Source organism: Choloepus didactylus, chromosome 27, assembly GCF_015220235.1.
Source record: "Choloepus didactylus isolate mChoDid1 chromosome 27, mChoDid1.pri, whole genome shotgun sequence".
Taxonomy (NCBI): domain Eukaryota; kingdom Metazoa; phylum Chordata; class Mammalia; order Pilosa; family Megalonychidae; genus Choloepus; species Choloepus didactylus.
Window position 1 is genome coordinate 14877561 of NC_051333.1, and position 14457 is coordinate 14892017.

General features: G+C 52.5%; 2 protein-coding genes across 2 annotated transcripts; both read left to right on the plus strand.

Annotated features, from left to right (window-relative positions):
• Positions 1–1448: 1448 nt before the first annotated feature.
• Positions 1449–5968, plus strand: LOC119521172 (cyclin P). The gene is made up of 7 exons (XM_037819224.1): positions 1449–1466; positions 2146–2508; positions 3833–3922; positions 4005–4160; positions 4744–4902; positions 4989–5140; positions 5763–5968. The coding sequence occupies exons 1-7, from the start codon at positions 1449–1451 to the stop codon at positions 5926–5928; spliced, it is 1104 nt and encodes a 367-aa protein (XP_037675152.1). The 3' UTR covers positions 5929–5968.
• Positions 5969–11847: 5879 nt separating this feature from the next.
• On the plus strand, positions 11848–14408 carry TTC9B (tetratricopeptide repeat domain 9B). Its single transcript, XM_037819821.1, has 3 exons — positions 11848–12354; positions 12963–13145; positions 14200–14408. The coding sequence occupies exons 1-3, from the start codon at positions 11940–11942 to the stop codon at positions 14307–14309; spliced, it is 708 nt and encodes a 235-aa protein (XP_037675749.1). The 5' UTR covers positions 11848–11939; the 3' UTR covers positions 14310–14408.
• Positions 14409–14457: the final 49 nt, after the last annotated feature.

The window sequence follows — 14457 nt, forward strand, 5'->3', positions numbered from 1 at the left end:
TCTTCCCTTGATCTCACATGGTAGTTGAAGTTTTAAAATACAGTTTGGACCTTTACCTTTTGGCCTCATTTGCCTTAGTCTTAACCAGATCTGCTTCATTCATATCTCTAATTGAAGTCTGGGCTCTTTTTCAGCTTTTTTTAAAAATGGTTGCTGTATGCGCTAATACTGACATTCATATCTCTCGAGCTCTAGCTTTGAGTTTCAGGTGTCACACAGATACCCAGTGTTCCAGATAATGATCAGGTGATACACACAGGGATCAGCATCTCAGAGTTTGGAGATAGCCATTACAATTCAGGAATAGATGTGACTGCTGTAAGAGCTTACAATCTAGGGACCATTACAATAAGTGTTCCCCTGATAGGCTGTGCTCTAAGGTTCAATGCTGAGTTTACACATTGTAGTTAGTTCATATTGGTGAGGCATTATAGTGTTTGCCTTTGTTTCTGGCGTACTTCACTCAAAATGCTGTCGACAGGATCCATTCACCTCACTGCGTGTCTCGCAGCTTCACTCCTTCTTGTAGTTGCTCAATATTCCATTGTTGTCTGTATCTTTTTTGACTTCAATCAAGGCTGCAAAGTCAAAATACTGTGTTCCAAATGACTTTAGTTAGTCTCAGCACCCCGACCCTCTTTGGTTATATTGTGTATCTGAAATTCAGTTAGGTTCATTGGTTTCATAATTCACATCTTGAGATTAAAACATTTTCCCCCTTTGGCAATGTTCCAGTCCTCATGAAAGCAGAGTAAAATGAACTTCCTCATATCTGTCACCCAGCTTCCAGTGGACTTTTATGGGAGCTGCGTTTTGAAATACGTTACACTTGGGGTCCCATCAGGCTGGTCTCTGGTAGGTAGAAATCCCTGAGATGCCTGCAGCTTCCCAGGGCAGGGCCACTACTCCCTCCCCCCTACTTTCCAGAGAAGGAAACTGAGGCAGGGAGGTGCCAGCCAGCTTCCCCCTAAGGCTGGGCCCTGACCCAGCCCTCCCCTTCCGTCAGCTTAAGTTGGAGCAGGCTGGGTCCTTCCCTCAGCCACCCCGTGAGTGCTGGCGGATGCCTGCTCCGCATGGCCATGGGATTCAGCCCTGCCCTGGTGCCCCTCACCTGTCTGGGGGTTCAGACCTAATTAACCCTGCTCTTGTTCATTTAACAAAGACGCAGCACTCCTGCTATGAGCTAACAGGCACCCTTGTGGATTCTGAAGTCACAGCCACAGATAAGATGAACCAAAGCCCTGCTCTTGAGAGGAGACAATCTTTCAAATATGTGAAGTGCAAACAATTAAAAGAAGATGCTCTGCTGGTGCCTGGTTGGTTATTTCAGATAGGGGGTCAAGGAAGTCCTCCTGGGGAGCTGACGTTTTGAGCAGAGACCTGACTGAAGAGAGCAAGCCATATTGATCTCTGGGGGAACAGCATTTCAGGTAGAGGGAACAGCCAGCATGTGCGAAGGCTCTGAGGTAAGGGTGTGCCTGGTGTGGCCGAGGAAGAGCCGGGAGGTCAGTGTGGCTGGGGAGGAGTGGAGGAGGGCCGAGGAGTGGGAGATGAGCTCGGAGCCTGGGAGCGAGCAGATCAGAGCAAGCCTCGGGGGCCACTGCCGGGCTTGAGGGATGCTGGAGCCACATTAGAGTTTTGAACAGAGGCAGGATGATGTGCCCCGACTTAGGTGTTCCCTGCATCCCTCTGGCTGCTGGTGGAGAGCAGACTGCAGGGGATGAGAAAAGGGAAACCAGTGAGGCCGCTGCCCTGGTCCAGACCCAGGGACGGCGATGGCCATTTGGGCTGGTCACCATATGGGCTCTGGACCACAGACTTGGTTAAGGTAGGAACCCACCACCGTGTTTTGTTCACCCCTGAATTCCCAGAACACAGGCCTTCTTTAAATAACTGTTGAGTGGTTTATAGTTTCCCTGTCTTGAGCTTTTACTCCGTCACACTCTGTGCTGGACAGTTTCACACAGTCTCATAAAATCCTCCTGACGGCCCTGACAGCTGAATTTTGAAACGATCCCTAATTCACAGTTGAGGGAAATCAGGGCTCAGAGCAGCGGGGCTGGAATGCGGCAGCAGCTGCCAGACCTTAAAGGGGTTGAGGGGGCGGCGCGAGCATATCAGGGCCCGGGGGAGGGGCCTATTTAGCACGCACCCACCTTGCTCACGCACCTGTCCGGGCAAGGCGAGCTCAATTCGCAGGTGCTCACGCTCATTCCCAGCGGGAAGAGGCCGGCGGCCGCCAGCCTGGAGGATGCTAGTGAGAAACCGGAGCCAGCGCCCCAGGGGTCCGCTCGGGCCACTCTCCCAACGCTGACCCCAGGCCCCTCGCCCTTCCAGAGTCCGAGCATCCCGCTCCCCGTCGGCGCCCCCGCGGGCACCAGTGGCTCCCCAGGACGCCTGGAAAGGCCGCCGGGGCCCTGGGCGCCGCCGGGGCTGGAGGAGGCGCTGGGCGCGCTGGGGCTGGAGGGAGAACGCGAGTACGCCCGGGACATCTTCGCCGAAGTCATGGTGAGCGGAGCCCAGCGGGGAAACGCCAAGGCCCGTGGGGCCCTGGGCAGCTCCGGCGCCGCCCCCACGCCGGCCATGGGCTTAGGATTAGAGGAGGCAAAGCCAGCTCACCCACCCCCAACGGGTACTTCTGGCCCCCCACCTCTTCCAGCTCCCCTGGACTTCTTGGCTCGTTGCTTCTCCAGTTCCCGGGCAGTTTCCAATGCTGTGTCACGGCTCCAGCTTCTCCCAAACTCTCCAGGCTCTTGGCTGTCCCTTTTATGGTGTTTCATAGCCCCTAGTCCCTCATATTTATTCATTTACAAATATTTAGTGATTCAGTTAAGTGTAAGCACCGTGCTTGGCACTGGAGAGACTGTGATGGTCAGACGGTCCTCGTGGGGGACAAATACGTGAGTATATGAGAATTCCAGGAGGGCCCCGAAGACCAAACCAGGCCATGGTGGCCTCAAGCACTTGTGGGAGACAGGCACTGGGGGAAGAAACACTGAAGGGCCCAACTCATTCACCCCACATCCCATGAGCGCCTCTCCCTCTGGGATCTCTGTTAGACCTGGGATTCAGCTGTGGGCTGGCCGGAAGTGTCTGCCCTGTAACTCCCACAGCCTGGGGGTGGGGGCAAACACAAAACAGAAACACTGGATACCTCTAGAGGAGAATAAAAGGTGATGAAACTGTAAGCATCAGGGTGGAGGAAGTATAAAAAGGGTCAGGGAAATCTTAGCTGAGACTTGAATGGCTGAGAAGGAGCAGCAATGCAATGAGCTGGGGCGAGGCCATTTCCAGTAGAGGAAACAGTAGGTGCAAAGGCCCTGAGGTAGGGACGAGGTTGGCATTGTCAAGGAACTAAAAGAAGGCTGGTTTGGCTGGTGGAGGGGAGAGAGAGAGGAGATGATGTTGGAGCAGGGCAGGGCCTGAGAGAGTCTGAGAGGAATTAGGATTTTATCCTGAGGACACTGGGGAGCATGGAAAGGTTTTAAACAGGAAAGTTCCAGGATCAGATGTGTACTATAGAAAGACTATTCTGGGTACTTGAAATGGGGTGTGTTGAGGGCTGGGGGCCAAGAGCCTGGGAACCCAGGGGGAGATGATCAGGAGATGGAGTGGCCCTGGTGGCCTTTGACAGGCATCAAGGCCAAAGGCCAGGGTTCAAGATGGGGGCAGGGAGAGAATCATATATGGGGGAAAAGTTGGAGGCCAGTTTGGGTGTGGCAGTCTTGTGACATCCAACTGGCTACCAGGAAGCCGCTGCACCCGGGGCTGGAGCTCAGGGGAGGTGGGCAAGCACAGGTGTGGAGAGTGAGGTAGCCCCTGCCTAACCCAGGTGTGCCGCGCGCTGCCCGAAAGGGCCTTGCCTCGCACCGTCACCCCGGAGATGCGCGCACTAGTGGTGGACTGGCTGGTCCAGGTGCATGTACGTAACGGGGGTGTTGGGGGGTGGGGTGGGGCCCGCGTGATCACCCGGGACTCTGATGGTCACCTGTCTACGTCCCCAGGAGTACCTGGGCCTGGCGGGGGACACGCTCTACTTGGCCGTGCACCTGCTTGATTCCTACCTGCGCGCCGGCAGAGTGCGCCTACACCGCTTGCAGCTGCTGGGCGTGGCCTGTCTGTTCGTGGCGTGCAAAGTGGAAGAGTGCGTGCTTCCTGAGGTACTTCTGGGGTGGGGCTTGGGAGGGTAGGGTCCTTTGGTCCCTCCTACTCGCCGCTGTGACGGATTAAGCGCCTACTTTGTGCCAAGCGCTTTACCTACGCTTGGGATCCCGACGTATCTGTATGAGGTAAGGACTGCCAATGTGCCCCTTTACAGAGGAGGGGCATGAGGCCCAGAGAGAGGAAGACATTATGGTTAACAGGCAGTTAACTATAGTTGAAAGCATTGACTTATCACAACTGCCTGGTGAAGTAAGGAGTGGTATCCCCGTTTTAAGGATGAGGAAACTGAGGCTCAGAGTTTAAGTGAATTGCCTCGTGTCACAGTTGAGTAAATGACAGGGTCTGACCTCGAACCCAGGTCTTTGTCTGACTCTGAAGCCTGTGCTCTCCACGACTTCCAGACGCAAACCAACGACCCCATTTTACAGACGAGAAAACCGAAGCCCAGAGCGGAGACTGAACCGATCCTAGGCTTCCCGGGCAGGGAGAGGAGAGCCCGGGTCCAGCGTCCCCCCACCCCCACCCACATACACACCCACCCTCACGGTCATGTTCCTCCCCTCCTCCCCTCCTCGGCAGTCCGCCTCCCTCTGCCTCCTGGGCGCCGGCTCCTTCTCGCGGGCCGAGCTGCTGCGCGCCGAGCGTCGCATCCTGATCCGCTTAGATTTCCGGCTGCACCACCCCGGCCCGCTGCTGTGCCTCGGGCTGCTGGCTGCGCTGGCCCGGAGCAGCCCCGAGGTGAGCGGGGAAGGGCGGAGCTAGCGCGGGGAGCCGCGGGGCTGCAGGGGCGGGGCCTTGACGTTCCTCTCCCACCGCACCCGCAGGTGATGCTGCTCGCCACCTACTTCCTGGAGCTGTCCCTGCTGGAGGCCGAGGCCGCGGGCTGGGACCCGGGTCGCCGCGCCGCTGCCGCGCTGAGCCTGGCGCACCGCGTGCTTGACGGGGCGGGCGCCGGGCCCGAGCCAGCGCTTTACAGGTGTGGCCGAGGGGGGCGGGCTGTGATGGGGTGTGTGCCGGATCGGGGACATCCTTTCCTGGTTGCCGTCTTTTCTGCTTCAGAGAATGAGAGACAATTATGGAGAGAAGGGAGGGGGCCTAGACTTGATTTTTCTCTGTGTGGGAGAGAATAGGGTGCCTGCAAAGCCTGGGGATCCCGTATGTTTTTTTTTTCTCTTGGGTGTCTGAAAGAATGGGGTGTTGGGAGACCCCATCTGCGCCCCACTTGCAGGCCTCGAGTTCCCCAGCTCCACATCCAGCTGCCCTTGGGTGTCCCTTCATCTCCCCTAGAGGGCAGGGTGACTCTTCTTTTCTCCTAGCCCGTGCTCCTGGGCAGAGCAGGATGTCTGCTCATCCTTGACCCCGCTCTTTCCCTTCCCGCGGGTCCCGGCTTCCCCCTCGCTGCGCCCTGTGGGCGGACTCGGGCGTTTGCTCCTCGCCCCCCTCCCCGCCCCCCGAAACTGCAGTTGAGTATGAACCTCCCATCTGACCTCGAGAGCCCCAAGTCGAAGTGTCTTCTCAACTTCGAGCCTCTAGCTCCGAGGATGGGTCGTCATCCGCCACACACACCCCAGCCTCAGTTTCCCCTCTCCCCGCCGCAGCCCCGCAGAGCTGGGTCTCCTCGAGCCGTGCATGGCCCGCGCCGCGCTCCGAGGTCCTGCGCCAGGACGCGCCGCCATCTTCCTCAAGTACGCGCGACCGCAGCGCCAGGGCACCAGCCTCGCCGCCGCCCGCCTGCTCCGCAGTCCCCAGTCCAGGATTCCTTGATCCGGGAGACCCGGGCAAAAACCCTGCTCTGTGCGTGTGTCCGTCCTCCACTTCAATAAAAGAGTTTCTTTTATTCAGAGCGCTCTCTATCCTCATTGGTCGAATTTCACTCCCCTCTCATTTTTGATTGGTGGCTTCCCAGGCTCCTCATCCCTCTGATTGGATGTTCTTACCAAGTCTCTTAATAGTCGCTGGGAGATGAGAGTCTAATTCCGAACGCCTCCGCGAGGGGGCGCTGGCGGACTTTTCACAGCGCAGTTCAGCGGGATGAAAAAGGGACCATAAACTCAAAAACGCTTGCGGGAGACGGACAAACCGAGGCGCTAAAAGAAAAATCACAGCTCAAGCCGAATGACCCCGGCCTCGGGGTTGGGAAGAAACTGAAAGGGATGGGGTCTGTGGAGAACTGAACTGAGAATATCCGCCCCAATCGTGGAGGAATGTTGCCCCATTGTTGCCAGATTTTCAAATTTTATTCAAGTGAAGCTGAAAATCTGCCATTCCGTGATAACTTCTGCTCTTATATGGTGTTAGCTAATTCGTTATATTTTAATGGGTGCAAGCCCAAAACATCACATCTGCTGGCCTGTGAAAGGCACTAGTTTGTGATCTCTGATAGTAAGGGTTTAATAAATGGGATCCTGGGCCCATCTCCGGCAGCTAAAGGGCCCGAGACCAGACGCTTGGATCTGCCGGTTGTGGATGAGAAAAGGGGGAAAAGAAAAGGCCTGCCTCTGGTTAACCAGGCAACTCCGTGCACGGACCAAGGTAAGGAAAGAAATATTATATTACCTTGGTGGTTAAAGCATTCTGAGAGTCTGGGGCTGATCCTGAGGGAAAGATGCCCAAACAAGACTCAGAATGGGGACATTCTGATGAGCCTAGAGCTGATCCTAAGGGAAAGATGCTCAGGCAAGACTCAGAATGGGGAATAGAGGCAGTCAGCCGGCCGGGAATAAAGGGAAGGGGGTACCTTTAGGGTCCCCGGGGAACATTCCTCTAAATAATCCATTGGGAAACATGTTAAAACATTGGGCTAAAAGTAATTGGACCAAGGGAAAGGGTAAAAGAAAATGATCAAATATTATTGTTATGTTTAGACAAACAAAAAAAAAAAAAAAGGCATTTTGCTGCCAAATATATTCTGGCCAAAATATAAGGCAGATAAGAGTTGGCTTTGTGCTGACTTCGTGTGTCATGTTAATAAAAATAAACCTTTTTCCAAGGCAGAATTGAACTGTGCCATGTGGTGGCTGCAGGGAAAAAAGAAACTAAAACCTGGGATAAGCATTCCCCCACCTTATGGTTTCCCCTCCCCCACTGGGGCGGGAACCATTAAAGCCTGGGGTTTTAGTGGAAGCAGTCTATGCCCCCAGGCAATTGGAGAGCCAGTTAATGCTGACTGCTCCAGTAATTACAACCCACCAAAAGTTAAGAAAAAAAAAAAAAAATGGAGAGATTTCCAAAAGTTTCTGTTTCTAAAGGCTCTTAAAGAAAGAAAGGTAAGAATCATTAATAAAAAGCCTAGCAAGGCTAGCTGAATAACAATTAACTTGATTCTTAAACTCTGGTTTATGTAAATATCCCTTTCTTGGGAGAAGAAAGGGAAATGGGAAAGAGGGCGGCTATGAGAGAAAGAGACTGCATCCACCTAAAATAAAATTGGCTGTACCCATATCCCCAAAGAACGATGAAAGTTGAGGTCTGAAGTCAAGTGGTCTCAGGCTGGGAGAGTGGAGTGGCCCACATGCATGAAAAGGGTGAGTTTGCCCTGGGGGTTGAGGGTGGGCCTTCCGCCTCAATGCTCTAGAAAAGTTTTGCTGCCTCAGGACCCAGAGGGTGGAGCACATTCCCAGGGGAATGGGAAAAGCCTGGCTGCCACCCCACTGTTCAGAGAAGGTAGAGCCTTTACCCCGAAGAGGCAGAGTCTGGGTGGCACCCCGATGTTTAAGAAGGGTGGGGCCAAAAAGGTAATCTCCCCAACATCACCCCAGACTTTGAAAAGAGAAGAGCTGCCACAAAAGCCTCTAAAAAGGGTTGGACTCCCACTCCCTCAAGCCCCAAGAATACAATGTCATTCTGTTAATAACTCAGACTTTAAAAGGTCAGCTATATAAAGGAATTTTAGCCTAATATTCAGAGGAGATCCAAAAATCGATGAATGGCTGAATAAGCCATTAGAGGAAATATTCAGAGAGTCAACAAGCCAGGGAGGAAACAGACAAAAGTGAGATAGAGAAGTAATTGGAGCAGTTTAAAAAAAAAAAAAAGGAGGAAGGAAATTTGTAGCATGGGGTTTGTGTGATTCTCTATTCATATACTTATGTGGGGCTAAACAGGTATTAATAAATACATTTACATATTTTAGTGTGCTGTGTAATTAAGTCTAAGGCATGTGGAAGCTACATTTAAAGTCCCTTAATGTGTGTATCAGGGTATATAGAAAGTTATATGCACATTTTTTAGGACTGTATTTGGATGCATTCTGAGAGTTAAAACTTCATGAATCTAATGGGAGTTTAAGTTGTATGTTTACACAGGAATGTGGGATAGTTGTATTTGTATGTAATAAAAGCATGTAATATAATTACGTAGGAGTCTTTCAAACTGTTAAAGTTTGTCAGTGTGTAATTTAAAACTTGGCAAAAAATTTCCTGTGTACTCATCTATAGTAAACTGAAGCTATTTCTTTCTGTCTTTATAGCGTATACTAGTTTGTGTGTACTCTAAAGCTGGGCAATTGTGTGCAGTTTCACAATAGTGTGAAAAATGAAAAAAAGTGAGAAAAACTGTGTAAAAGTTTTCTATGTATGTGTAACAGTAGTGTATTGGCTATACATGCTTGTAAATGGGAATGTATGTCTGTTTCGTATGGTTATGAGTGTGTATATAAGTTATATGTGTCTGTATTCCAGATATATGAGACTGTGTATTCTTGTAAAAAGCAAAATAATTTTTCTGATATATTTTGGGCAAAAGCAAAAGGTCCATACTCAAAGTGCAAGTAAATGTTCCTATAAAAGGGTTTAAGGTTCACTAAAGCTGAATTAAACAAACTTAGAACAGTGAATGGTTCATATCTCTTCCCAGGTCTCCATTTGGTAATGCCAGGTTGCTATCTTAACATTAAGTCTAATAGGAATAAAGACACCACATATATTGTCAAATACTACACACCAAGGCTTGTCCTCCTCTCCCTGGAAAGTGGATTTTTACTCATCTAACAGCAAAACTTGTGTATATGTTCAGGGTATGCATATATGTGAATCACGTATATTCAAGCATCACTAAACTAGGTGTACTAAAAACTGAATTTTAAGTTAGCATTTAAGAGTGGTAAGCCTTTTTATGTTCATTAATCTTAGGTTATTGTAAATTATTGTTGTCCTTTAGTCTAATTGTTCCAGCCCGAAATGTTGGTAAGTTCTTGCTGCTCTTCATGCACATGACTTCAAGAGTGTCTGTACCTAAAGCAGGTATTAGCAGTTTTACACTAGGGGAGTCATTAGAGGGGTGCAAGCCATGTGTAATTTAGTACTTAGGCAATTACAAGGTGTAGGCCTTTGGTTTTTGGTTTGCCTTTCCCCAGGAGGACTGGAGAGCTCCCCTCCCTAGACACAAAGGATCTTTTTCTTAAGAATTATATACTGGCCTTGTCTTCTACTTTATCATCTCTCAGGCACCGTGGACTGCTGGCTCAGACCCCGCCTCTTGAATTTGCTGCCCATCGACATCAGCCTGGCAGCTGGGTTCTGATCCAGTCGTGGAAAGAATCCAAACTTCAACCGATCTGGGAAGGACCCTATCAAGTCTTGCTGACAACTAAGACGGCAGTCCGAATGGCAAAAAGAGGCTGGACTCATTACACACAAGTGAAGGGACCGGTGCCTGAACCAGACGATAAGTATCCAGCAACTCAACCTGAATCCTGGAAAGTGACTCCTACCTCAGATCCCCTAAGGATCACCTTAAATAGGCAACAGTTGAAAGAACATACTAGGAGGGAGGAAGGGCTGGATTAAACCCTATGTTTGCATTGTGAAAAAAAAAAAAAAAAAAAAAAAAAAAAAAAAAAATGGGATCCTATTTACTTGCCTCTGAGATGCCTCCGTTTCCTTTATAAAATGGGGATAATTAGAGCTCCGACTTCGTAGTGGTATGCTGAGGATGTGCTAATACCTAAGTAAAGCATTTCAGGGTAGTACCTTTCTGCACACGTGTGGTAAAAGGAAGTGTTAGCACGGCATGCCAACAGGGCTGTGAGCGAGGCACACTGGTCCCGTTTGCTACTGTGCCGTTTCCAAGGCACTCAGAAAACATCTGTTGTGAATCACTGGATCTCCACTTTTTAAATTACAACACACAAACACACACGCACCTGAGGTGCAGAAAGGTGACCTTGCTGGTTTGAAATTCAAACTCTGTATTATTAGACCCCTAACTGTACCTAGGTTTGGAGGTGCAGAGAGGAGGAAGTTCCAAACCCCTGAGGTGTTCAAGGTTGGAGGACCAGGGATTGGGGAGAGACTCGCTCAGCAAAAGCATTTTACAGCAAACTACAAGAAGAGGTAAAGTCAGATGCTGCAATTGGAATGGAAGGTGCTCAGTTCAGTTTGGGCCTTTTGGGTGGGACCTGCTGTGGGATGGAGCCCCAGGGGAGGATGTACTAGTGGAGGGGGAAAGAAAGTGGAGATCCAGGTTTGAGGCTTGGGGCTGAGGCCAAAACTAGGGTCTTGGGGATGATGGTGGGGCTGGATAAAGCTGGTCATTCATTCACTCATTCCTTCAACAACTACATATGGGGTCAACTCGCAGCCGGGACTTAGGCTCATGTGTCTCCCAGTCTAATGGAAGATGAGGAACACCAGTTGTTAACTGTCCATTACCGTAGCAGGCCCCGTGCTAAGTGCTTTACCTGCATAGTATAATTTACTCAGTACAGCCCCTTTGAGGGAAGCTCACTTATTACCCCCTTGTTACACAAAAGGAAGTTGAGCTAGAGGAAGATGGAGGACCTGTCCAAAGTCTCACAGTTAAGCAGCCAAGGGGGACTGAAGGGCAGTGACCTCGCCCACCCTCAGTTTTTTCTCTCAAAAGTCTCCCATGTATTTCCTTCCTTGTATAATCTTTCATTATTGTGCTGCTCACCCTGGGCCGTCACTGAGGGTGGCTTGTCTAGTTTCCTATTGGTTTTCCTACCCAGGAGTGAACTTAAGAGGGCAAGATGCTGATCTTTCCTTGGCGTAGTTATTCTCTCCTCCAGGAAGTCTTCATTCACCACCTTGGGCACCTCTTGGCTCTCACAGCCTGTTGCGCCTCCCACATACCAGCCCTGACCCCTCTGCCTGTGCTTCTCTCGACCATTCAAGGCTGTCACTGTTCGGTGGCTGGTCTGTCTCCCCTACTGGAATGGGAGCTCAGTGAGGGTGGGGCCTGAGGTTCACTCAGTGTTTGCCATGTCCCAGCATCACCCAGCACAGAGCTGGGCACAGAATATCAGTGAATATTTGCCACATAAACAAATGAATGACTCCAAGGTTGATATTGTTGTCCCGTGATACGGATAAGGATACAGAGGTTCAAGTAATTTAAGTGACTTGTCCAAGTCATACAACTAGTGAGAAAATAAACAGGGATTTGAATTTGGGCAGCTTGAGTCCATATCCTGTGTTCTCATCCAAAATGCCAAATGGTTGGTAGGCTGAAAACCAGCTTTCCCTGAGATTGATATCTTCCTGCTCTTTCCCCCCCAGACTTATCCTTTTCTTCTAGAAAGCTTCGGGTTTGGGCAAGGGGGCGGAGAACGGGCAGGAGGGTGGGGAGGGTAAGGGGAGTGGCAAGAAGGGAGATTGATTTGAAGAAGAGAATGGGGAAGTGTTGAGGGGTTTCTCTAGACCCCTAGAGGGCAGCCGGAGTCGGCTGCCGGAGGTGTGGAGGCGGAGAAAGGGTGGGGACAGGCCCCGTGGGGGGCGATGCGGTAGCTGCAGCGGCTGCTACGGGAGTTTCCCACAATGCAGCGCGGCGCGCTGTCCCCGGTGCTGATGCTCAGCGCTGCCCCGGAGCCTCCACCGCGCCCGCCTCCCGCCCTCTCCCCGCCGGCCCCGGGTCCCCGCCATGGTTCGGCACGGCCCGGTCCTGCCCCGGAGCCGTCGGGGGGCCTGGCCGCTGCGCTCGACAGCAGTCTACGGGCCGCCGTGGCGTTCAAGGCGGAGGGCCAGCGCTGCTACCGGGAGAAGAAGTTCCGGGAAGCCATCGGCAAGTATCATCGGGCACTGCTGCAGCTGAAGGCGGCACAGGGGGCCCGCCCGGGCGGTCTGCCCGCCCCTGCTCCCGGGCCCGCCACCAGCCCGGGGCCTGCCCGTCTCAGCGAGGAGCAGCGGCGCCTGGTGGAGAACACGGAGGTGGAGTGTTATGACTCTCTCACGGGTAGGGGCCGTCGGGGTGTGCAGAGGGGCATGTGTGTGTGTGAGGAGGGAGTGAGGGACAATCATGAGGACTCGGAGGGGGCTGGAGGTTTGAAGGGGCCAGGACTGTGTCCTGCTTGGAGAGGGGTGACCTCAGAATTTGATCAGGGAGAGAGATGGGGTGTGTAGGGGGCCACCAGAGGGTCCCTGGGTGGAGAGGGCTGGGGTTCAGGAAAGGGCTTTGGGCTGGGTCTTCAGATCCCACTTTTCCTGGGTCACTCTTTCCTCCCTGTGCTGTGGTGAACCTAACGTGAGAAAAGCCTACCCTGGGTGAACCATTCAAGGCCGCGTCCCTCACCTCTACAATCACCCTTAATACTCGCGTCTTCTGAAAGCTCCGGGTTAATCTTCTGGTCGCGCTTGGCTGTGTCTTTGGCGCCCTCTAGCGGCGGCGCAGATTGAAGCTGTTCCGATTGGTCAGTAGGTTGGCGCCCCCTGGTGCTCGGAGCCATCCCTTGGGCACGGCTCAGCCTTGGGGAAGGGTGGGGGTTCCGTGAGGCTGGCAGCCAGGCTGGCAGAGGTCTGGGGGTGCCGGTAGACTCTGAGAATACCGCCCTGGTGTCCCTGCAGCTTGCCTACTGCAGTCGGAGCTGGTGAACTATGAGCGCGTGCGCGAGTATTGCCTCAAGGTGCTGGAGAAGCAGCAGGGCAACTTCAAGGCCACCTACCGCGCCGGCATCGCCTTCTACCACCTGGGCGACTACGCACGCGCGCTGCGCTATCTGCAGGAGGCCCGCAGCCGGGAGCCCACAGGTGAGGGGCGGGGCAGGGAGGGACTGAGGGCTGGGCCCTGGGGTAGGGAAAGGGGCCAGGACAGAAAGAACCAAGACATGGGGTTCAGGGCAGTGCAGCAGAGCCCTCCTCACACAGAGCTGCTTCCGGGGAGCGCTATACTACTCACCTCTTCACCCCCCTACTCCCAACTCACATATTCAACCACTCACCCACCATTCATTCACCCATCCCTTCACGGGCCGTTTGACTGTCCAGTCGCCCATCATTCCCTGACATTCACCCAGCCACCCCACAGGTAATGGGTCATGATCCATCCATGATGTCCACCATTCACCCATCTGCTTGCCTATCCCCATCTCCATTAATTCTCCCCTCCCCACACCATTTGTTCCTGCACTCACGAACCCAATCACACACTCGCCTCGTCATTCACCTGTTCACCCATCAACACATCCTACACTTGCTGAGCACTTGTTGGGTGGCAGAGCCCAGGGGAGGCAATGTCAGGAATGTGGGAGAGGTGATGGCAGAGCTGGAGGCGGCCCTCTGGGAGATCATAGGGTGTGTGTGTATGTGTGTGTGTGTGTGTGTGGGCATGCACATGCAGTCACAGGCAGGCACAATGTTTTGCGTTATGAGTGAATGAAGAGGGATCAAAACAGGTGCCTGACACTGGGCTGTGGGAGCAAAGAAGTAGGATTTATCTTCCTGTTCAGTGCTTTGAAGAGAACAGGCTTCCTGCAGATGTCATGGAGGATGAGTAGGAGTGTGGCAGGAGGCTCTGAGAAGAGGCATTCCTGGCAGAGCGCAGAGTAATTGCAAAAGCATGGAGGTGTGAGCTGTCTCTGCTCTGCTCATTGGGGCAGGGGCTTCTGGAGCAGGGCTCTGGCAATCTCAGCTGTGCAAGGCATGACATGTAGAGGGTAAAAGGGTGACAGGTCATCACCAAGTGGAGCGCGGGCTCTGGGGAGCCACTTCTTAAGTCTGAGGACAATGGTATATGAGCTGAGGTGATGCAGATGTTACCTGCTACCCCAGAACACCCAGATAATGCCTGTCCATCTCTGTGCAGATACCAATGTCCTTCGCTACATCCAGCTGACTCAGCTGAAGATGAACCGTTGCAGCCTCCAGCGGGAAGACAGTGGTGCCGGGGCCCGGACTCGGGATGTGATTGGCTGAGGCTGCCCCAGGGGAACTGTCCCTACCCCCCCCATACTCCCTCCCCCTTCACAATGTAACTGCCCCCTGGCTCATGTGTTCAACAGTAAAGCACTTGTCACTGGTGACCATAACATCTCTTTGTGTGTTCTTGGGGGGACAATGGGGG